General features: G+C 38.6%; 1 protein-coding gene across 1 annotated transcript in view; it reads left to right on the top strand.

Moving 5' to 3' along the window:
• The window catches only part of PRDM6 (PR/SET domain 6), a gene marked incomplete at both ends in the record, with an annotated part of 70,321 nt that extends 47,435 nt beyond the window's left edge, over window positions 1–22,886 (top strand). Inside the window, 4 exons of the mRNA XM_079548552.1 lie at window positions 2,841–2,965; window positions 6,015–6,357; window positions 15,798–15,974; window positions 22,772–22,886. Of these exons, the coding sequence (XP_079404678.1) occupies window positions 2,841–2,965; window positions 6,015–6,357; window positions 15,798–15,974; window positions 22,772–22,886 (760 nt within the window). The remainder of the gene's footprint in view (window positions 1–2,840; window positions 2,966–6,014; window positions 6,358–15,797; window positions 15,975–22,771) is intronic.
• Window positions 22,887–23,401: the final 515 nt, after the last annotated feature.

The raw sequence follows: 23,401 nt of genomic DNA, 5'->3' as shown, positions 1-23,401 counted from the left end.
CAGCCTGTGTTTGCCAGCCACAGTGAGCAATCCTGATTTTGGCTAGTTATTTTAGAGAGTGGAGTTTCTTTTCCTTAGGAGGAATCTTAAACTTATTTAAAGTATCTTTAAAATTAAAAATAAAACATACAAAAAGCAAACTAAAATTAAACATATATAAAGGTTGATTTTCCCATAGTGTTCCAATTTAACAGTGGTAAAATTTTTCAATTGCATTTTCTGCTTTTTTATTCTCTGGCCAGTTGACTAAATAACGCCACAATTAAAAAAATAACAATCCTACTTATACACTACAAGTATTTTATTATACTCCTAAATATCTGATAGTTTGAATCCTCTCAGATTTTAAATAAACACAGAAGGCAATGAATAAAGATGGCTATGATGAAAGAATGTTTTTGTAGGTATCTTGTGAACTATTTCTCAGTGTGGTGGTGTGTGTGTGCACATAAGTATATGTATAAAGATATAAAAATGTGCGTATGTATGTATATATAGATGACAAACCTAAATGAAACATGAACATGAGAAAGTCATTCCACATCTGTCAGTATTAAGTGGATTTTACAAGTCTCCTTTCATGGTGGAGTTTTTTACTTAGAGTTCCCTCTGTTGATCTGTTTTTGATTACTTCAGATCTTTATAAAATGAACTACAAAAACACAATTTAAAAAACTGGCATCCATCACCAGTGACTGCATCCAAGTGTAAGAAAATAGAAAAGTTGGACACTGAAAAACCAGCCTAATTTTTATTGTACATGGACGTCCTCCTCACAGAAAGTCAGCTGGTTTAAATTCATTCTGTTATGATTTGTAATATCTAAATGGAATTTTCTTCAAAGTGCTCTTGATTGATTGACCCTTAGCTGAACGTTTTGTTTTTATTTTGAGGCTGACAATAATGTTTGTTGGCATGTGTTCTGCTTCAACTGCGTTGGGACGCCATGAAGCTATCTTTATGAGTCATCCAACCACAATACTAAATACATGTCAGCAAAGGAAATATTATCCGAAAAGGGAAAAATCCCTTTGATGTACTTCAGCATGCAGAGATTTCTGCGAGTTTTGGAAGCTCTGCACGCTTGTAAGGAACGGTGTACGCTTACACTTTTTTTTTCCGGCCTACTCCGTGCCTCACAGACCACCCATTGCTCAAAAACAGTTCTGCTCTTTCAGCGGCAAAGTGTGTCATTTGGTTTTTAGCACATTCATTTGCTGGGCTGCTGTGTTTATGTTAAGGGAAGCCAAACTGAGAGATGAAATGTTACAAGGGTGAAGTACAAAGTAGACTCAATTTTTCTCAAGTTAGGAGATGCTGGTAATTTATAGCGCGGCTCCAATTTTCATTTTTATGTAACAGTGGAAAGAATTAATGAAATGTGTGGCGCTGAGCAGAAGGAGAGGGAGAAGAGGAGAGGAGGAGGAGGGAAGGAGACACAAAAGGGAGAGTTTTTGTCAGATATTCATAGAACGGCAAGAAAACCATTCTGCTTAGCTAGCAGTGCCCTCCTGAGACAGGGTGGCAGTAAGCGAGGAGAATAACAAGATAAATGAAATTTTTGCAGCTGCTAGTAAAATATTGAGAATCTGCACTTTTTTATTGATCTTTATGATCCTGTTGCCAAGAGCCACTTTGCGGTGACAAAACATGTTGACAAGTGCATATCTCACTGCCATGAAAAATGTGGTAAAGGATTCTCCTTATGTCTGCAGTGTTATACAAGGAACAAATTGCATTGCTACAGCCAATTCTTTATAGAAAGTCTGAATTTAAGGCCTACCACCCTAAACACTTTTATCTTGAACTTCAGGCTAACGTTTGTAGCAATTCTTCACTGAGAAAACCAGTTGAGGCCTAACATTTTTTTTTGGTGGTTTATAGATGTTTTTCTGCCTTACATAAGCTGTTATAAAAAATGGTCATTTCTTAGTACTTTGACTGTATCATTTTGGTATGTAATCCTTCAGCCAGAGTGGAGTGTTCTTCTTGTATATATCGAATTTCCATCCATCTCATGTGAGGGTGCTTTACTGTTCTGTGTGAAGCCTAGGGGAAAAGGCATTACAAACTGATAACATTTTTATTTCATCTTGTGCCCGATTCTAATCTGACACAGCTTTAGTCCCTATGTAAATTTTTTCGCAGTAGAATTGTCACTCTGAAGCTATTTATACCAGTACAAGATCAGGATAATGCTCTAGCTTTTTATGCTACAAACTCCATTTTTTTTCTCTTTTATTTGGCCTAGGAATATCCACAGTCTTCCCACAAAGTGAGGCCACAATGTTGATGGTAACACTAATTTATACTCACGGACGGATCATCCGTGTCTTCCTCCCACTCCATTCAGAGGAAGATTTCTGTGGCTGCATGTTCAGATTTACTCTGTTTTTGGATTTCCCTAAGCTGAAGTCTGCTTCACCCAATAATCCAAGATCTCTCTTTTTGGTGGTATATATGGCTGTTATGAAAGAACACGTTGTACCATATCAAACTTGTGCTAAAAGAACATTTATTCAGATGAAAAGCATTGCTATTTATTTACTACTAAATATGTCAACTTCACAGAACTGTGTGCACCCTGATCATAGTGTTGAATTTCTAAAATCACTTTGAAACAAGGTTGCAAAAATAATTTGTTAACCTATCCTACAGGTGCTGAACAAAGTCCTTCAATTATAATAGAGTCAGTTTTAGAATAATTGGTAAGAAGTTAATTTAGTTATCTGAAGAAATGTTCAGAACAATTGGTTTCTACTGTAATACTGCATATCACAAGAGTATTCTGTTTTTAACTGAGGCCTTTTTTATTTTTCTCTCTCTTTTCTTCTGTTTAGATCAAATATATTCTACCGGGCTTGTGTAGATATCCCTCGTGGCACAGAGCTGTTGGTGTGGTACAATGACAGCTACACATCTTTCTTTGGAATCCCTCTCCAGTGCATTGCACAAGATGAAAATTGTAAGTTTGTTCTGCTTTTCTACACGCACAATCCATTTCATATCTACTCAGTTTTATTCCTTGAGTATTTTAAGGTATATTAAAACAAAATGACTGTTTTTAGTAATGCTGATGTACACAAAATAAAAACCTTGAATCTGGTACACTTAAGCTGCTCAACATCATGGTATGATTATCCAAATTATCTGAGGGGTTTGTGCAGATAATTGTAGATTTCTTACTGTGATTGCCCCTGCTAATTTAATAGTGTGTGAAATTGTTGTTCTTCTAAGTGATTCACCACTACTTTATTCTTCGCTGATTTGTTTGACCCTCTCCATTTGTCATCGGTTCTATCACAAGAGTCTGCCTAGCCAAAATAATAAAGTGTTGCAGGTTCATCAGCCCTCTATTAGTGATCCTCTTCATTCCACAACACTGAGTATGTTGAGAAAAGCTTTGCTGGAGTGATTGTAGATATGAGTTTCTTCTGCTTAAAAGGTAAAAGCTCAGTACAAGTTAAGTAACCTGAAATGACAGTGAACTTCCATTCCATCTTGGCCATCTCTATTTCTGATCATTCTTCTACTTCTTTTGAATACTAAATTTTTATTTCACTAGGAATCATTGCACAGTTACACAGGTAGTTTGTAACACAGACCAATTGCAATCTAGTGCTGGATACCTTCATCTGTAATGGGATAAGGTGCTCCAAGCACACTCACCAGTTTGACTGTTTTTTGTGAGGTACCTGATTAGAGGTGGCATCAAAACCTTTATTCTATTTTCACATCAATATGCATCTAAATGATGGGAGAAACTAGTAACAGTTGCTTGGTTGGCTTTGGTCTAAAGTGACTCCATGGCTGCCCATATATAATCAATTATATGGATAATGTTTTTTTTTCTATCAAGTACTTGCATACTTAAACAACTATTCTAAAATGAACTCACATCTTCTAGCAACTTAAGTACTGAAGCATAGAGCAATAAAACAGTAAGATAGCAGGGATTAAACTGTCAAAAATAAACATCCTGTTTCATATTGAGTTTTCAAATCTGTTGGGCTTGAGAGGAGTTTAAAAGAAATTAAATTACTGGCAGTAATGTTTGCTGATAAAACTCACGCTCTGCAGTGTACAATGTGGAAATATTATCTTTTCTTTCATGAGCTGAAGCTTACAAAACTTTTATTTAAAAAGCAAAGCATTATGGTTAAAATATATAAATATTGTCACTTGCAATTTTGCTGTGAGAGAAGTTTGAGTTTCATCTTCAGACTGACTGACAAGTCTAGATGAAATTAATCTCTGAGCAAAGAGCCAAATGTAGCATCTGTATGACTTAAGTGTTGCTTAAACCCTCAGACAAGACTTCTGCAGGTCTACTGCATAGAGGTATTTACACTTTTAGAGCAAAATCTGCCTATATTCTTTAGTTTTTAATATCCTGACCTTATTGTTTCCATGGACTACTATGAAAACAATAAGAGAAAAAGAAAAAGAAAAAGAAAAAGAAAAAGAAAAAGAAAAAGAAAAAGAAAAAGAGCTACTTCTTGTGTGAGGATGCTGAGGGAAAATGAAAGCATACACATCACCCCTTGCACTGAACATTTGTAGAGGTATGAAAGATGCATTATATCTCAAAACTTGAAACAGGCAGCTCCAGAAATCAGGTCCTCAGATATTCCAGGGGAGAATACCATGGGAAGGACCTCAACTTCAGTAAATAAAACAGCATGTAATTTTACAATAATAGGGTTATTGTTATTGAGAAAAGATAGTAAAACATAACTCTTTGAAGTAACTGATGTTATATGAGATATTACCATAAGTTTGCATTACAATTTTATTGTGTATTAAATAATGTTGGATGATTCCAACTCACAAATAAAATTTGAATCTCATATTTGCTCTTAGAAATCTATTGCAACAACCTACTTAAACAAATCTGCAGTTTCTAATCACCTGTTTAATTAGGTAATTTGTACCTGTGTATACATGTATAAGCACTTTTGAGTGCAACTAAATATGTGAAAACATACACAGATATGTTCTCATAAGTATACAACATTTTTAATTTTAAGATGTCCATTAAAATGTCATGTCATGAAGTTGAGCCCACAAAGATTAGAAAGCATGAGAATGGGCGCAGCTGTCCTGAGCAATGCCTCTTTTTGCACAGAGCTACACTCACTCTCCCATTAGCTGACTCCATTCTGTCCATAAGTCTTGTTTCATTCACTGCATGATCTAGATGGTACTGAAGGAACGTGTCAGCTGTTCAGCTTTCTTTATTTGTTAAGCCCTGCCTTCCTTATCATGTTATATCCAAATTCAATGTTAAGTCTCTTGTTTGTGAGCGCAGTGTACTGTGTTCACAGCTCCAGTATCTGAGCACCTCACAAGTCATAGTTAATTCCCGTTTTGTAGAGCAGAAATTGATGCACAAAGATATCTCTACATTTACTTTGCACTGTTTCATGTTAGTCTACATGCTATTAGCATTAATTAGACACATTGTCGTGAAGCCACTCGCTTTATGTTGTACGACAGTTTGAGACGTAGTAACATCCTTAGTGGCTGCACACTGAGCTCGTAAGGGATCTATTGGTGTCGTAGGTATGCAAACTCTGTTTTATTTCAAGGAACATCTATGGTTTTTCCCCATTCCATCTATGGTTTTTTTCACTTTCAAAATTCATGCCTGTCTGTGGTATAGCAATTACATGTGCTGACTGCAGTGTGTAGAATCAAAGCATCACAAGTACAGAAGTGCATTCTTTCAGATGACAATCACTTTTATGTAATCAATGTTTATCACAGTCAGACTTTTCTGAGTGCTTTCAGTCCCAGACAATTCTTTGCATGAGCTCTCATTCCAGTGTCACAGAATCAGCATCATCTGTTCAGCTCACTGTCTCATTCCTCCTTTTTTTCATTATTAAAATAAGTGTTTAATTCTAGTGTGAAGAAAATGGATATCGGTATTCTTTGCTGTCTCCCAGTACTCTGTAAGTTTTAAAAAGGCTTTAACAAAGATCTTACTTACTTTTCTTGTTTTCTCCCAGTGAATGTCCCTTCGACTGTAACGGAGGCCATGTCCAGACAAGACACCCTACAGCCATTTAATAAAAGTAGCAAACTATCCCCTGCCACTCCACAGCGATCTGTAGTATTTCCACAGACTCCGTGTAGCAGAAATTTTTCTCTCCTGGATAAGTCTGGGTCCATCGAGTCAGGATTTAACCAGATCAGTGTCAAAAACCAACGAGTTCTTGCAAGCCCAACTTCAACAAGCCAACTAAATTCTGAGTTCAGTGACTGGCATCTTTGGAAATGTGGGCAATGCTTTAAGACTTTCACCCAGCGGATCCTCTTACAGATGCATGTGTGTACGCAGAACCCCGACAGGTAAAACCAGGCTCTCTTTATTTCTGTATCTACTGATAGCCAGATCCACTGCTTTATTCTTTTATCACGCTGTTATCATTTCCAAAACTGAACCATTATTAGGAGGAGCTTGTACAACATAATTCACCTGCAGCTCTGTGAAGTAAGCTGATAAAAACCATTGCCTGACTTCACTATTTGTAAAAACATTTGGTGCCTAAGTGTACAGATAAAAGGAAATAGCTAAGGATATAATCTTTTTTTTTTTTTCAGAATGGTTTGGTACATCTATTGGAGGCAGCAAAATAGAAGGAGAATTTATGAATATCATAGAAGGAAAAATGAGGTCAAGATAATTAAAAGTCTCTCTGTCTTCCAAAGATAATCTAACTTGCTGCTCAGTGGCTGTCACAGTCATTTCAGGGTTCACCTATAGTGTGCAATGTGTATGAACTTAATTAAGTACTAAGAGGTAATGAATTGGAATTTTTTGCTTAGTACTATTTTTCTTCAGAGCATGCAAACCATAAATTGTGCAAAGCTGTCAAAAGGAAATACCTAGTCTACTAGTGATGTGGAGGAAAACAGATGCCACTTATTCAATAAACTAATATCCACACAGAAGAAAAATGTTGACTAGATACCTCAGAGTCAAAGTTGGTTTGAAAGTTTGTCAATACAGAATTTTATGGCCGTGAACTGAGGATGAAATTTAGCTGAACAAGTGAATTAAAATTTCAGGTACTCTGACCGGTGGCACAGTAAATATAATGGAACCATTATTTATGAATCAAAGCTGGTTTATTTGACAATTTTGATAGCTGGCGGGACAAAAGACAAAAATCAAATTAATTCAATAAATAAGGCTGCCCAAGTTTTGTCTCTTCTTCAGCTGCAAAAGGGTTTGAACAGAACAGCTAAATCCCTCAGAGATTATTCTAAAAACAGCATTTAATTGTGAATTACATTTAAACAAAACACCGTAGAAATAGTTAGCTGTGAGTCTCTGTGTGAATGTGCTTGTGTCTGTCTCTTTGCATACTTGGTTACCTATGTCTGTGTACACACTGGCTTGTCTGAAACTACGACTATGGAAGTACTGGCACATAAATCCAGTTTTCCAGGATGACACTTCAAGCATGAAAAATTCTATTCCATACAAATCTCCATAGACTTTGAACAGTCGATTGTGTCATGGCTGCAAAAACATTTCAACATTTTCTTATTCCAGTGTTTTCTGAATATCATGCTGGTCTTCACAAAAGTAGGTGCTACATTGAGGAAGCTGCAGGACACAATGGTCAATTTAATGCCCCAATGTAAGATATAGGTCCTGAAAGGTCCAGTCTCCCAAGTTTCATAGACTTCTATGTTTCCAGTATAAAGCACTGTAAGCTCACTACAGAGCAGAAAATGCTGCATCAGGTCCAGAAGGGGTTTGTTATTCAGTCCCACACATACTGTCTCAGCAATTCATCGAGCTACATGTGAAGACTAGACTTCATCCTTTCCTTTGCTTGAATCTGCGTCTCCCTTTATAAAGTACCAAGCTGCAGGTAATAATGCATGAAGAGCCTCTTCTAACAGAGCTCTTTTTCAATCTAAGGGGCACTTAAATCTTCATTTTTCTAGTGAGAACACTTGAAGATAATTAGCACTGTCATCTTGGAGGTGAGAAGTTTGGCTTTGTTATTCTATTTTCTTTGAATTATTTTGTGACAAATGTATCTCAGAACACAGAAGTATAACTCCTCCCCTTTGAAGTGAACACCATTATTGGTAGGTTACTGTCTTTCCATCTTGCTTCTGCAGTGCGTATCTAAATTCTCCATGTAATGCAGAACAGATTCAACTGCAGGGCGTTGTTTCCTCAGAATATCGTAAAACATACTAGGCAAATAATCTAGATCAGACAGTAAGGTGGTTGCTTCTCTCCCATAGCAGCAACGAGGGGAGGATGATAGAGGAAAAGAAATGGAGATTAGTTGGTAAGTGAATACTGCATCAGAAGTGTTGAAAAGTAGAAACTTATATATAAACTTATAGGAAGATTTGAATCTTAATACCTAAGGCCACATTTTCAACATTCATGCTTGCTAATTCTTTGGCTAGTTTGTTTTTTCGAATCTGTTCTTAACAGAAATTTGTACATGGTGTTATACAGAGAGTTTTGAACCTAGCAGAAGATGCGAGACAAACTTAGGATCAATCTGCTGCACAAATACAGTCACTGTGATGTTATGTTTTGTGACAAAGGCATTTCCTCTGTGCTGAAGAATGGTTTGCACCTCAGTCTTCTCATGGAGAGCCAATTGTGTACATTCCTTGTGGAGGCCAATTTCGTAATGTCTTCTTTGTTGTAATCAAGCACATCTCAACAAAAGTGTTGTAAAAACATTTCGTATGAGCTCTTCTGTGACCAAAATGATACAAATCTGTTCAAGCTCATTGCATTTGCATTACCAGAGTAACAGTGCAGATCCCAGCTGTCCTAGAATCTGGTTTCTCATATTCCTATTTAGGAATCATCACATGCTCAACTTACATCCTGGCTACCTTTCTGTTGATAAACAGGTGCTGGCAGATCAGCTACACAGTGGCAGGGAAAGAGTTGCCCTTTGTTTCTTAAGTGTACAATATTTCTCTGGATGAAAAATTTCTGAAGTGCAGTACAAGATTTACTAGAGTCAAGAAAATAGGGTATGATTTGTGAAGGCATACCTGCCTGCTGGCCTGCTGGACACAGCTCTCTGGCTGGTACTTCCTCACCAATATCTGCAGTACTGCTCCTGCTGATAAACAGCTCCCCATTTATTGTCAGCAATTTGTGAGCACACCAGTCATTTTGTCTTTGATATGACTGAAGCAGCAGGGGCTGTCTTTTCTAGGAAATGGCCTCAGACTATCTGTTCTGGCTTTGTGTTTGTTTTTCAACAATGCTGATTACCTACAACATGAGGTACAGGGAAATCTTCTTTGAATTTGAACAGGAGTCTCATTCACGGGCAGAAATTCGAGGACAGCAGGATATCTGAGGTTTGAGAATTACAAAGAAAAGACCCCAAAACCAACAAAATTCACCAAACCTTAAAGCCACTTAGATTCAGAAGACATCTGAATGGGAGCAGGGTAATAGATGGACATAAAAAGCCACAGATATATTTTTTTCTGTTAGGCAGTGGGGGGGGGAGGGGAAAGAAAAAAAGAAAAAAAAGCAGGGTCCCATTTGAGATATAAATGATGTGATAAATAAATATAAATTTTTCGAAAGAGATGAACCCAAAATAGGCAGAGTTTTCAAGATCATCAGTGTTTGTTATTGTAATTTAGATTAAAATTAACTTCTGTTACTTCTGTCTTCCCACTGAGGTACACCTTAGCCCATTGAATGTTTTACAGTTCTTCTTGGAAGCTAATAGTAAATAGAGATGGAGGAAATTAGGAAGATGAAAACTTAAATCCATCTGAGTTCTGAGGCATTTCGTACTTTTTTTAAGGACTGCCCAGGCAGAAGTACTTTGAGCAACTGTTCTATGAAGCAGGAGTCACAAACAGATTTTCTCCTCAGGTTTCTGTTTGTTTATTTATTTGTTACCGTTGTCGCTGTTGCTGTTGTCTATTGCTTTGCATTTTTTCCCCTGCTGCAGAATTTTCCAATGACACTATCTGGGGGGCTGCAGAAAGGGACATGGAGAGGCCTCTGAGCAAAGTGACTAATTTAGTGTGTGTATATATATGATATATGATATGATATGATATGATATGATATGATATGATATGATATGATATGATATATATATATATCACAATCACTTTTCTGACACAGTTTCTTCTAACAGCTTACTTCTTTCTCACTTTGACTACTGCATTCAGTGTGCACTGTTGCTGGGTAAGGCAAATGTCTGCAGTTCCCGGGAGCTAACATGTGGCACCATTTCTCATATGACTTGCACATTTGTGTGATGTTTGTTTTTGTTGATTGTCAAAGTATTTAATCTTGACAATTTGAGGAAAAACCTTCTCTATATAATTGTGACTGTGACTGATTAATTGAGGATGTCATCGGACCCTCTCCATTCTTGTTTATTCAAAAGATCTTTTTATATGTGCACTCTTGGTGCTATACCCCAAAATTAAATTGTGAGAGCTTTGTTTCATTTTGTTTTTAAAACAGGTGCTTGACGTTTTAAATTACCAATTTGAAAGGTCTTTTTCTCTAAGACCATGGACCAGACCATTCTGCTTTTATCCTTTTCTTTATAGGTTCCATGTCTTTGACCTTGATGCTCGCCCCACGTCCACTAATTAATTCAAACATCTCCTGAAACAAACAAACAAAAAGTAAATGTGATCAAGAGTTGTCTATTTCTGTTTATAGCACGGCTATGGAATATTGCTCAATTAAAGTAAACATCATGCTGAAGTTAATGCTTGTTCTTGCATAATCTTTTCACAAAGGTTCACAAACTCCCAGTACTTGTAGTTAATAATAACAAAGCGTGCACCGAGCAGCACCTCTCCCTGACAGCTTCAAAAGTCTGACAACACTCACTTGCTCTGACTTTCTGGTTGTGTTAGCTCTTCCGCAAACATCTGCAGAGGCAACCCGAGGATCCCCGTTGGGCTCGGCTCCCCACACGCGCTGACGCGGTGCACGACGTGCTTGGGGCTGTGGCCATGCTGCGTTAGCAGAACAAGGCAGCAGCAGAGCACGCAGAGCTGGGCCTGCAGTTACTGTCAGTAGCTTCTCATGGCCCCTCTGGTGCTGGGTATACTGCAGTCTGCAGTGCTCTCAGGCTCCGCTTTGTTCGCCTGCCTCTGAGGTCAGCTTGCTAGAAGATCTCCCTCTGAAACGTCTTTTTACTAGGAAAGCTGTGGCCTAGCTCCTCTGACTGCAGCTCCCCACTGCTGTTACTGCACGTTGTAGAGATACATAGATTCTGGTTGTGAAAACGTTGCTTGCAGCATTTCAGCATGCCTTGCTTTCACTTCCACTACAGGTTGTGCTCTGACAGCTTCCCCTCCCTCACCATGCAGCCCTGCCTGGGGTTCAGCTGTGTGTGCTGCCAATGGCTGTGCCACCACAGCGCCCAGACAAGCACTCTGATTCCTTCTCCTTAGCTCTTAAGAAACAGGAAAGCAGTTTCAACAGCATGTCAGTCTCTCAGTTTGTGTTTTCTGGGATTTTAAGATGACAGCAATGTGCTAGTTTGTCTCCCTGATGTGACAGCCTTTCAGTGATAGAATTACTGGTATTCAGGAGTTCACTATCAATAGAAATTAATATCTTAAATATTGCACTGGCATTCCAAGTAACCTCTGACAACAGCAAGTCTGGTTATGAAGAGGCCTCACTGGAAAACAATTCGTTGTAAAGGAAAGAATCTGAAAATTTGGTGGAAAATAATTATAATATTTTTCAAGATCGTAATAATTCAGCAGATCTTTGATTTATGATTTAGAGTATATGTTTATATTGGCTGGATGCACTGAGATCTTGGGGCTGGAAAGAGCACTGTTCCAGTGGAGGAGCAGTAAAAGGCAATAGTTGGAGGGATAAGTTGTTCTTACTAAATCTAATCGGAATCAATTTAAATGTACAGTTGTCTGTTAGCAGCTAGTCCAGGTGCAAAAAAGTTTATTTTTCTGTGGTTCCCTCCTAACATGTTACCCACCTTCCACACAAAGCATGGTCTTTGGTAGCCTTCAATGAAACTCACAGAGGAACGTGGATTTTGTACTGGTCCTGTACAAGATTTCTCCTAGAAAAATTAAGATCTAAAAGTATATGGCATAAAAAAGTATATCACCAAATGGCAAAATTGTTTGAGGGATTTTCTAAATTGGAAAACTGCTCCTGACTGATTTCATTTTGAAAATGTAACTTGAGAACCTTGGAAAAGCTCAAAATTTAAATCTCTACAAATCCTGAAAACTGCTACATTACTGGTATCCTCTCCTGAATTTCACTTTCGTGTGCCATCATATAGTCAGGAACTGTAAGATTATACTCTCTAGAAAATGCTGATTGATGCTACATGGCACTAAAGCTACATAACTGGATTGATGGTCCATGGGGTCAATGACAAGTGTAATTTTTCTAACATGAGAGGTTACTTCTAGGTAAGTAGATATCATTCCTTTAAGCTCAGACGGGAAGACAGAGAACTAGGAAAATATGTAGGTATGTGATTAATGAAAAACATTAGAACTGCTTTTGATGGCTGTCAGCACAGCACTTTCATCAGCACGTTTCTGTACATCAGCTCAGCTGTCCTTAAATGTCCTTAACATTCTTAAAAATACTAGATGAGAAGATTTTGATCAGGCTTGAGTTACATCCACAAGATAGAAAAACAGACAGATGAAAAAATCCCAAACTGCATTGCTCCTGATAATGATAGTTGAATAATTTTATAGAAAAGAAATCATTTCTTCAGATAGTCAGCATGTGCTGTCAAGCCCCGGTACAGCTCTTTCATCAAAATGATGACTTCCATACCTGCAAATCGCTCTATGCAGCTACCTGCAGGTAGGTAGGTATGCAGGCTTTTGCACATCTATTTTGCTTTAACATTAATTGTCTGCAACAGCAGTATACAAGCTATGCTTGTATTCACCTGCACACCTTGGAGCTCAGGAAGGTATGGTAAGTTCTCAGTAATTCCAGTGGGAACCAGCATTTCTGATCCGCGACAACAATCCAGCTAGCAGCACATCACTGCAAAAACAGCCTATGACAATCACTGTTTTTGCCACTGTGCCCCTTCTCTTTCAGTCTGCAGCCCTCTGGTGTACAGAGATCACCATTTCAATTCAGTGTCCCAGTGCAGACCAACGTGATGGCAGAAAACATAGCTGTTACATCAAAGACAGCCCTGCACTGCCCATGTCAATGTACTCACTGAACCGAGCGTTGCTCATGTTCAGTCCTTCTGCACCAGTTTAAAAAACAACAACAACTACAAAAAAGTATTGATTTTTTTTTTTTTTTCTGCCAGGAAAATTTTCTGAGTGAAATGGTTACCAAAGGGGAAAAAAAAAACTTTTCTACTTATTGAATGCCTTTGGAAAAATATTGTATGCAAAATTTATCAAAACTTGGCGTATTTGAATCTGTCTATTGCATAAATTACATATGGCATTTCAGAATTGTTGCTGTACTGCAATGCCTAGATGGGCTTTCCTTTTAAAATGAGCTGTTTAATGTGTCGTGTATCGAGTTTGAAAAAATTACTTACTTAGCCCATTTGATTCTTAATCAGAATCATATGTGTATAAACTGGAGAAATATATGACCTAAAAAAGTAGGATAACTTTTTTAATAGCTGTTCTGCCAAGAAAGAGATGAATGGAAAAAGACAGTCTAAGTGATATAGCAGTAGGCCACCTTTTACACATCTCTTTGTCTTGTACATCAGCCAGTGAAACTGGTTCCGAGTATATAATATATACTCATATCCCTTATAAAAAAGAAGCTTGTTTTCAGACAGTGTAGAGAGCAAAAAGATTATTCTTGGTACCATAATGTTCTGTGATAACTGGTTGAGAATTGTGGCAATCTAAGTACAACTTACGTTGTGGCTTTTCACAGTATGAAATTAATCACATTGACTGGTTAAAAAAAAGGGAAAAAAAAGAAAAAAAAGATTAATTGGTTTTATATTGTCTTGTATCATTTCTTGTGGTAGCTGTTAAAAATAGATAACCAGGGGCTAATAGATGTTAATGGTCCCTTTCACTATTGAAAAATCAATATTTCTTGGATAGTGCAAATTTTAACATGTTCCTTTTGCTTAAAAGTTCCTGATTTTAAGATTTCCTTACAAATAAGTCTGCATTTACATACCACATTTGTTTTGCTAGCTAGCATTTGAAATTTCATGTCAAGTTGGATAAATACATTTTGTGTAAATTAGCCATACTTTTGCAGAAAGAAAACTAGAAAACACATAGCTATTTGTCTTCCATTAAAAAAGTAGGCATTCTGCACACGGCATCTTTTTCTTAAAATATGATTTTGTATACATTTGTGTAATTTTCAAAGGCTGAATCATCCTGGTTAAGTAACCTATTCACAGCTTTTATATATTTATTTCAAATTTGTTGGAAAGCAGCTAGGTTTTCAAATGCAAGTAGTTAAAATTGTAAGCTATTGAGTTATTGACCAATACTGAGTTATTAATCAAGCTAAAAAATTCTATAAGCAGGGTTCAGTGCTCTGAAGCAGTGTAAGATAATAGTATTTGTGTTCAGTGATGCAAGTATCCACAATTAAGCAGTTCAGTTGACAAATGAGATAGTTCACTTTACTTTGCACTGAAGTGAATTGTGTGTGTTTGGTCACCACTGTCCCTTTCCCTCTAGCTTCAGTTTCTTGCCACATAAGCATATACATTTATTAAAGAGAAAGCAATTAAGATGGTGTTGACCATTGGCCCTAGAGATGCATATATCAAGAGCTGTGATTTAAAATGTGGGTAAAAAAACATTCGTATCCTCCTCTCCCTGCAGTTATTTATTTTCTTAACAAAAAGGCTGGTGAACATTTAGGGACTTTGGCACTGAACTAAATAAAATACGAAAAGGGAAAAGATCTGTAATATGTTATGAAATCAGTTTTGCAAAGCAGAAGTGTATTGACAGTACTTCTTTGTACTTCAGTTAGCAAGGGTGTTCGCATTTCAGCTGTCCTGTCTCACTTTGCTGTCTTGTTTTCTTTTCTTGTGTTTACAGTGTGTTTGTTATGGTTCTGAATTTGTAACGTCTCAGTCAGGTTTGTTTGTTTCCTGTGTTTGTTTTTAACAGATCTGTTTTAATCAGATAATGTCAAGAACCTAATCTGTGGGTTTCGTTTCAAGATCACAAAAAAGTCATTTTCATCTGGCTGCGAGAAACTTGATAATTAAAAGCAAATATAAAAGAAAACATAAAAGTGTTTTTAATCTTTCCAATGTCTCTCACAGCAAAGGTGATGTCAAAATAAAAGTAATAATAATAACAAATAATCAGATTCTTCCAAAGCATTGTGAAGAGCTTCATTTCAAGTGGTCACAGAGCCCACCTGGAGCGTAGCTGCAACTATCTGGCTTGCAATCCCATGGGACTCCCTGAGCCTTCTAACTCCAGCACGTGAGGAGTTCCCTGTGAGCTGGGCGTACTGTGCCGTGTGTGGAAAAAATAAGAAAGGCACAGAATGTGTAGTGCTCGCTCACTAGTGTGCTGGATTATGCTTTGCAGGGTCTGGTGCCCTTAAGCTCTCAGGTAACTCCTGCAGGTGTATTTTGTAGTTGCTAAAGACCATGAAGGCTGGGATTTGTGTCTACCAAGAAAGTCCCGGAGAAACAAACCCACAGCTCTCTTTGGAAATTATTGGGACGACTGGGCGCTCCTCCCCACATGGTTTTTGATTTGTGACCACGGGATGAACTGACGGCCCGATGTTCCTCTTTCCTCTGCAGGCCCTACCAGTGTGGTCACTGCTCCCAGTCCTTCTCCCAGCCCTCGGAGCTGAGGAACCACGTCGTCACACACTCCAGTGACAGACCTTTCAAGTGCGGTTACTGCGGCCGAGCCTTTGCTGGTGCTACAACGCTCAACAATCACATCCGGACGCACACTGGGGAAAAGCCCTTCAAGTGAGTACGTGAAGCCAGCAGCATGCCAGCTGCCACTGGACAGGGAAATGTGTAGCTGCCGCCCTGTAGCAACACACCGGTGTGAGGGAGAGCTCCCCTGGAAAGCTAAAGCAGATGAGTCCATCTGTGATGTGACCGAAATCAGAATTAAACCAGGCTTGTTTTCAGCTGCCTTGCATACCCAGAGCGATTTCCTATCCTCTGATGAGAACTTGATTCTTTTAGTTAAATGACAAGCTGCTGCCATAGAACCACAGCTGAAAATACAGTCGAGGCTGTTACAGGCAGTTCTGTAAGTTACTGACTTTCTGCGATGCCTGTGTGAAGAGCTGGGTGGAGCTTTGCCTTCAGCTAACTGGGAAGCAGTTAAATGAAGAGCAGGTGGTGCTGGGGGTGCAATATGCATCTATTTGTTTGGTATTTTTCTCAGAACCACTGCATAGAAAACATAACCCTGTCTTGTGGCTTAAGTTTGATAAGATCATAGTAATAAGCTGCTAGCATTTAGCTACCCAAAATACTAAGAGAAAGGAACCTATTAGGACATTTTTTAAATTAAGCAGACTTTGCTGACTTGTGCAGTTTCTGCTTATTGAAATTAAAGCAAAGGACACATCTGCATCTCAGAAACTTTCTCTACTTTTACCTCCAGCAATAGTACAGCTGATCCAGGTCCATTTTACTTTCTGTTCTGCAGGACTCTGCCTACTCACCAGGAGATGTTCTCCAAGACAGAATACACTTTTTCCGTGTTGATGTGTGTGTCTTTTTTGAATTGACAGGCACAAGTGTTATATTTACTGTATTTGGAAAATCCCACTTTGTTAGAAAAACTGTATATTGATATGAATCCGTAACGTGTTGATATCACTTCCTTTGAGAGCTGCCCAGCCTTCCCAGGAGGAGGCTGGGGTAAGACTGGGAGAGAGTGGGTCTTCCCCTGTTCTACAAGGGCCACTTGTACTCAGCCAATTTTCCTCTCTTTGTCTTTCTTTTCCACTTTTGCCGCACTGTGCTCCAGGTCTGCTTAATGTAAGCCAGCTCAGCCACAGGGCCTGTCAGAACCCCTCATAACAAGCTCAGCAGAGATACCAATGCTTTGCCTCCATATATGGCTGAAAGGAAGCATGTCCTCCATACATGCCTCTGTTGGGGACAAGGGGGCAGAGCCAGGAGCCAAATGCTACATATCCAGGACAAAAAAAAGTTTGCATACCAGAAACTGTGTCCTGTAGGTGGCAAAACTTGGAAACTGGGAGCATCTCAGCGATGAGTCTGCCAGAACCAGGCTGTTGGATGCTGAGAGCCCACAGAAAGAGAGCTAAAAACAGTGAGAGCAATCACATTGATTTTACCTAGTTGCTGTGTAAATAGATTTTAGTAATTAATGGAAGAGGTTTCTGGGTCAAAATGGAAAATAGATTTCTTTTAATGTTAAGGTGTTACTTATGTGTAACCCTGTTGACTTCACTTAATTTTTTCCCTAACATCCTGTTTTTGTCACGTTTCCAATAGATCTGCTCTTTTGCCCCATTTAAGGCCATTATTTGTCCCTGTTACTTTAGTAATTTTTCCATTTTCCAAAATGGGCTTGACTGTAGTACAGTTCCTTTTGTGAAAGAAAAGGCTTAATGTACGTAGTACAATTAACCAGTGGTCTGGAATTTGCTTCACAGTGCCTAAGCTGAAGTATTTATGCATTCTGGGCTTCACCTTCCTTTTCCTAAAGTCACAGCGTAGAGCAACAAAAGATATGGATGCTTTGTACAGCTACTTTATGGTGCATGTCAGTGGCTTTATTCAGTTCCTTCTTTGAACTCCAGAAGCAGCAGTTCCACTTTCTCACTGGAAGACTTGTCCAAGCATGTGGAGGAAGCTGACTGGTAATTTCACATGAAGCTAAAACAGGAGCTGCCATTCTTCCTGCCCCTGGTAGTCAGATAAGGGGATGCAGATGCCCTGATCCTGAAAGCTGTTTAGAAGCACAGACTTCACATCCCTGCAGGACAGCTTGCGCCTGCGGGAGGAGGGGCAGAGAACTTACCCAGAAAGCAATCCAGGCTCTCTGCTGGGGGAAAAACAGATAGCTGCAGCTCGTCCTGGTACCTCCTGACTGTTTAGATCCTCCTTTGAACAGGGGGGGTCCAAGACCTGGCATTATGTAAGCTAAGGAAAAAAAAAGCAACACAACAAACTCTAATAAACAGGGACAGTAAATGGGACAAATATTTCTGTCTTGATCATGCAGTTTAGGTTTTATATGTTTGTCTGCAAAGGTATTTTGAGTGTTCTGTACCTCAAAAGTTCTGTACTTGTGGCAGTGCACACAATACTATTAGCAAGAAAGACCAGGTATGGAAAGTACTAAACTACTCACATTGTCAGTAAGATGTATTAAAAATAACAGGCATCATTTAAAATGTACTAAGTTCAATTTTATGGGTAAAAATGTGCAATCAGCTGCATAGTTAATGTGCACCTTCTGTGAATGCAACCTCGCCATTTCTCGTTCAGTAAGCCAACTGTGTTTGTAAGTGGCATTTGGAGAAATTATCATGTACACATATTAAGCAGGCAGTGTCAGCCATTAAGTGCATGTTGTGTGGGCATTATTTCTAGAAAGCAAATTTGATTTATAGAGGGTGAAAGTATTTTTAAATATTTCAAATTATTTTCTGCTTAAGAGGAAAATCAACCATGGTTGGTTACAAATCTTAGATGTGAGAAGACACTTTCTCTGTAGGTCTTAGTTAGCTCTGGATGCATGAAGGAAAACTTTTCTATTTGCTTTTCATTATAGATAACAATGCTAAGTGAGGTTATCTGTAGCCAAAGCTTTAGCTACACAGCCTGGACTGCAGGTCCAGTTAGAAGAGATTTTGTTTCATGTCACTACAAGCTATCAAGTCAGCCTCACCATTGTAATGTTTTTGTGTATTCTTATCTTTCTAAAGTCTCCGCTATGGCTGCTAGTCTGAGAACAAAGCCCTCTAGCAAATTAAAGGTAGGGGGAAAAGGGAAGTTACTGTTGATTCTCATTTTAGTAAATTCTTCTCCTCTCAGCCTTTTCTATTTCTGAAAAATGTAAGGTTAACTAAAGAACCTGCTTGCGGAGTCAGGGCTGGGCAAACGTAGTTTTCAGGAGTCAGTTGAAAATAATGAAAGATTCCTTCTGATTGGGATAAACCAGGTGCTTTTCATTTTTCTTACGGAAATACAAAACTAGAGAACATTCATTTCAGCTGAACAAAAATGTTATATCTAATAGTGATACCTTACCTTTCTACTCTTTTTGTTGTTGTTTTTTTAACTTATCCAAACTATGCCAAAATTCAGAGTTAAATTTAATTATTGATCAAAATTTTAAAGTATTCATTGTGAAAATATCCAATGAGAGTGTTTTTTTGTAAGCTAGGCCTTTGTTTAATTCAGCTAAAGCCTTTCACAGAAGTTGATATAAACCTAGAAATCAAAGCAGTCACGATTATAATTCTCAATGCCAATACTTTAAAGGCACTCTAAAGCACACAGACCAGTGAGGGATATCTAACCAAATTCAGAACCTGGCACCACAGAAATGCCCCAAAACTTGTTAATGTCTTTGAATTTAAGTATCATTTTGTTCAACTTATCCTCCCAAGTGACACAGAGAGGCCTTGTGGTAGGATGAAGTTTTGTGTAGGATGAAGCTGATTGTTGTGAGACAGTATGAGACTTTGTATGTAAAATGGAAGCATGTGCATGTTGTAAGAAATGATAGCATGGACCCACTGACACTGTCTAACTTGCGTGAAGAATTTGAATTGTTTCTTTTAATCTACCTTGTGCTGGCGGCTGTTTAACTAATATGCAGTGCCCTCAGAAGGATTAACTGGAATTCGAGTGTCCTCTTGATTAGCAGGCAGCATTATTGCAAACAATTGTATCTGTGTTTCAGGCTTTAACAAAATTTTGGTTACTCCCAGTTTAGCCAGGCTTGGGCTCAGCTCCCATGATTAGTGTAGGAGCAGCGGAGTCATTTCGGTTTTGAATCTTTTGGCTACTGTTAAATCTTTCAGCACAGTGTTAGCCGTATGTGGCTAGTAATATCAGAACACACACACACAGAAACATGCATGCATGTACTCAGCAAACTCAGATGTGGGTAACTGCAGTGGTTATTATGCTAAAATGGACTAGGAAAGGATGACTGCTAGAGGAAAAGTGTATAGCATAATTCAGAAGAAAGACCTTGATAGATCTCATCCAATTCCCACTTGCTATGAGGCAGTTACAATTAGTACGTATCTGTCCACACCTTTCCTGCCATATTGTGTCTAGCAACACCTACTTCAGGTCAAACTGAAGAGAGGAATCAGGGGGATAATGCTCATCTCTTCTGCATGCCTTTTATTTACGTATTCCAGGCTGTAAACCTTAATCACGCTCTTTGCAACTGCCTAGACAATACTCAGTACATAGGGTGCAATCTGAAGGTAACTCAGATGCATGAGGCTTAGCTGTCCAGCTGAAGGCTTTGTTCTGACTTCTACCCAAGGGCTCCTTAGTGAAGACAGCACAGTCTGACCAGAAATACCTGGTCTAGAGAGCAAATGGCAGTAGCAATAAATTTACTCTTCTCTAGTGTCTTCCTAGTGGCAGGATACATGAGGATTCCTGTCCCTCAGTAGTAACATGTCCCAGAACAACCTGCAGCTTGAAAACGAGAGCATCATCACTGGTGAAAGTCAGTGGACAAAGGACAGGAACTTGCATTTTAAAGGATTACTGGGACCCTTGTTCCATGCTTTCAGGAGATCCAAGAAGAATATGTACATAGCCAGTGGTTTAACTGAGGAGCTTTAGGTCATTTGATAACCTTATTCTCTTTCTCTGATTCACCTGTGGCCCTGGATGACCTGATATGGCATATTCCACTGCTTCGCCCAGGCTTTTTGAAGTTGGCTCTTGCCACACCTGATTTTATAGCTTACTATGAAACTGTACTGCTTGCATCTCCATAGGGCAAGGATCCAGACCTCCCATTACTCAGCAAGGGAAACTGCTTGTCTTTGTAGACATCAAAATAGCAAAACTATCAAGTTCAAGTAGATGGCAATATCTCACACTGACTAAGTTAACCCCCAGCCTTAAAATTGATTCCAGTGCCTCTGTGATAGATACATATAAATGTATGTAAAAATAATATAATAATTTGTAAGTTTGTCAGGCAATGGAAGGTAGTATATTTTGACACACTAATCCAGTAACTAATCAGTTTTCTAATAAACAATCAGCAGTACACTAATGTGTCATCAGCACTTCAGGAGCTCTGGAGAGTGGATGATCTGCACATAGACGTTAATGAATACACCAAAAATCATTAAGTAATCAATACTTCTGAGTTATTTTCATTGAGCTGATAGCTCTGATACATTAAAGCTGACATTTTACATTTGTCGAGATCACAGTGCAGTTTTTAACAGTGGAACAGGCTGCTAAAAATATTCCACGAAAGACAATCAAAGAAACACAACTTAAAAGTGCTGACATTTTAGGCTGGTACAGTAACTTGGATGAATGTGTCTGTAATGTCTGTGCTAAATGCTCCTTTAGCAGAACTTTCTTACTAAATGCTACTAGTGTGAAGAACATTCCACAGTTATGCATCTATGTAAATATCTGTCTTTTCTATTTCTTTTGTAAGCAGCTACATCAGTGATAATTCACCTTCTATCACTCATATCAGTGAAGAGAAAAAGACAACTATGAATTAGCTTAGCCCATTGTTTTTCTCATTTCTCCTTTGAAGATGAAGAATGCATGGTAGTGATGATTGTATGATAATCTTCTCTGAAGATAAAACATCACACAGCAGCATTAAATCAGAGGTGGCTTTTGGAGGGAGTGCTATGCAAGAGGGACCCAGTACGTCTGTATTTGCAGTTCATTAATCATCTCTATATAGTATTTGGAATGCAAATTAAGAGGATAGTTTTGGGGGGGTTAGATACAGTAGATTCTATTTGAAAGCAGGGACAGGGGATCCACTGGGAGCGAGTAACATCCCTCACCTTACCTCCCTTTTAGAAATCCAATAGCTTTGTTAATGTTTTCACATTTTATTTTTTCAGAGATTATAGTTATCTGAAGACAGAATAGGGTAGAAAGACTGAAGACATAACAGGCAGCAAAGAAAATGCAGGTGATAGTTATGAGTTCTCTCTCAACCTAGAAATAGTGTGCATGTTTTCAGGTAATTAAGTAATCACTAACTCCATATGTGCCTGTTTTAAAATGAACCCCACTGCATAGTCAGATAAACTGCAGATCAGATAAGCAATGAGTTTTCTCTTGTTCTAACGCTAAACAAGTATTGCTTTCTGATTTCTCTTCTTCAAACAGGCAATTGTGGATTTTAAATTAGCAGAAGGTGAAATTCTATTTGTCATCAATTTCTCCTAGGGTTACAGAGCAGAAAACTGCAGACAAGCTGCTTCTTTGATGGCTCACTCCTAAAAATCTCTTTTTGTTCTTTATCTATTTGAACTGACAGTGATCAGAGCTGCAGCAGGACAGGCCTCTCTGGAGAAATCACCTTCCCCTTGTCTATTGACAGATTCCTCTGTTCTGAATCAGACAGGCCTTGTCCCATCATAGGCATCAAGGTCTTGGAAGTAGCCACCAATTAAACCTCTTGAGCCAGTAAAATCTGAAGCCACTTTTGAGTGTCTGTTCTGATTAGGCAGGATGAGACAAAGCCCATCACCCCCCCAGAGCAGCTCCCTGGTCTCAATTTTCTCCCTTGCCTTCACCAGGTGCGAGAGGTGTGAGAGGAGCTTCACACAAGCCACCCAGCTGAGTCGACACCAGAGGATGCCCAATGAGTGCAAGCCAATAACAGAGAGCACAGAATCAATTGAAGTGGATTAACTGATTGACTGGTTGGAATTAAACTGCAAGGAAAGTCATGATTAAATGTCACGGACACTTAAGCAAAACCAAAGATTTCCTCTGAGCAACTTTCAATCAGTCCCAGAAAACCAAAAGCAGTAATAAAATAAATAAGATGTTAAGAGATATTGATCCTGGCATGAAAGTGAGACCAGGAAAGAGATTATTTATTTATGACTAGGGATGAGTCTTATTTCAATTGACAAGTTACTTGGGACTGTTAACATTTCAAGTCCCACCATGTATTGCTTTAATTCTAAAAGCCTTTATAATTGTTATTTAATACCAAAGTGAGGAATCTCAAGGGTTCTTCTGCCCACAGTTATGACTGAGAATGCACATGGACTTGTTTATCGTTGCACCTTTTTGTAGCATGATTCAAAGAATCCAGATGTAACCCTTAGATTTGGCTGGACTGGGCTAAGTTGATCTTGATGTGGCTGTAACAGAAATTTGTGTGGGATGGGGAGCAATCGAGAGCTATATCTGGGTCA

The sequence above is a fragment of the Tetrao urogallus genome (assembly GCF_951394365.1).
Source record: "Tetrao urogallus genome assembly, chromosome: Z".
Lineage (NCBI taxonomy): Eukaryota > Metazoa > Chordata > Aves > Galliformes > Phasianidae > Tetrao > Tetrao urogallus.
The sequence above is the reverse complement of the archived record's forward strand: the minus strand, read 5'-3'. Positions and strand labels throughout refer to the sequence as shown.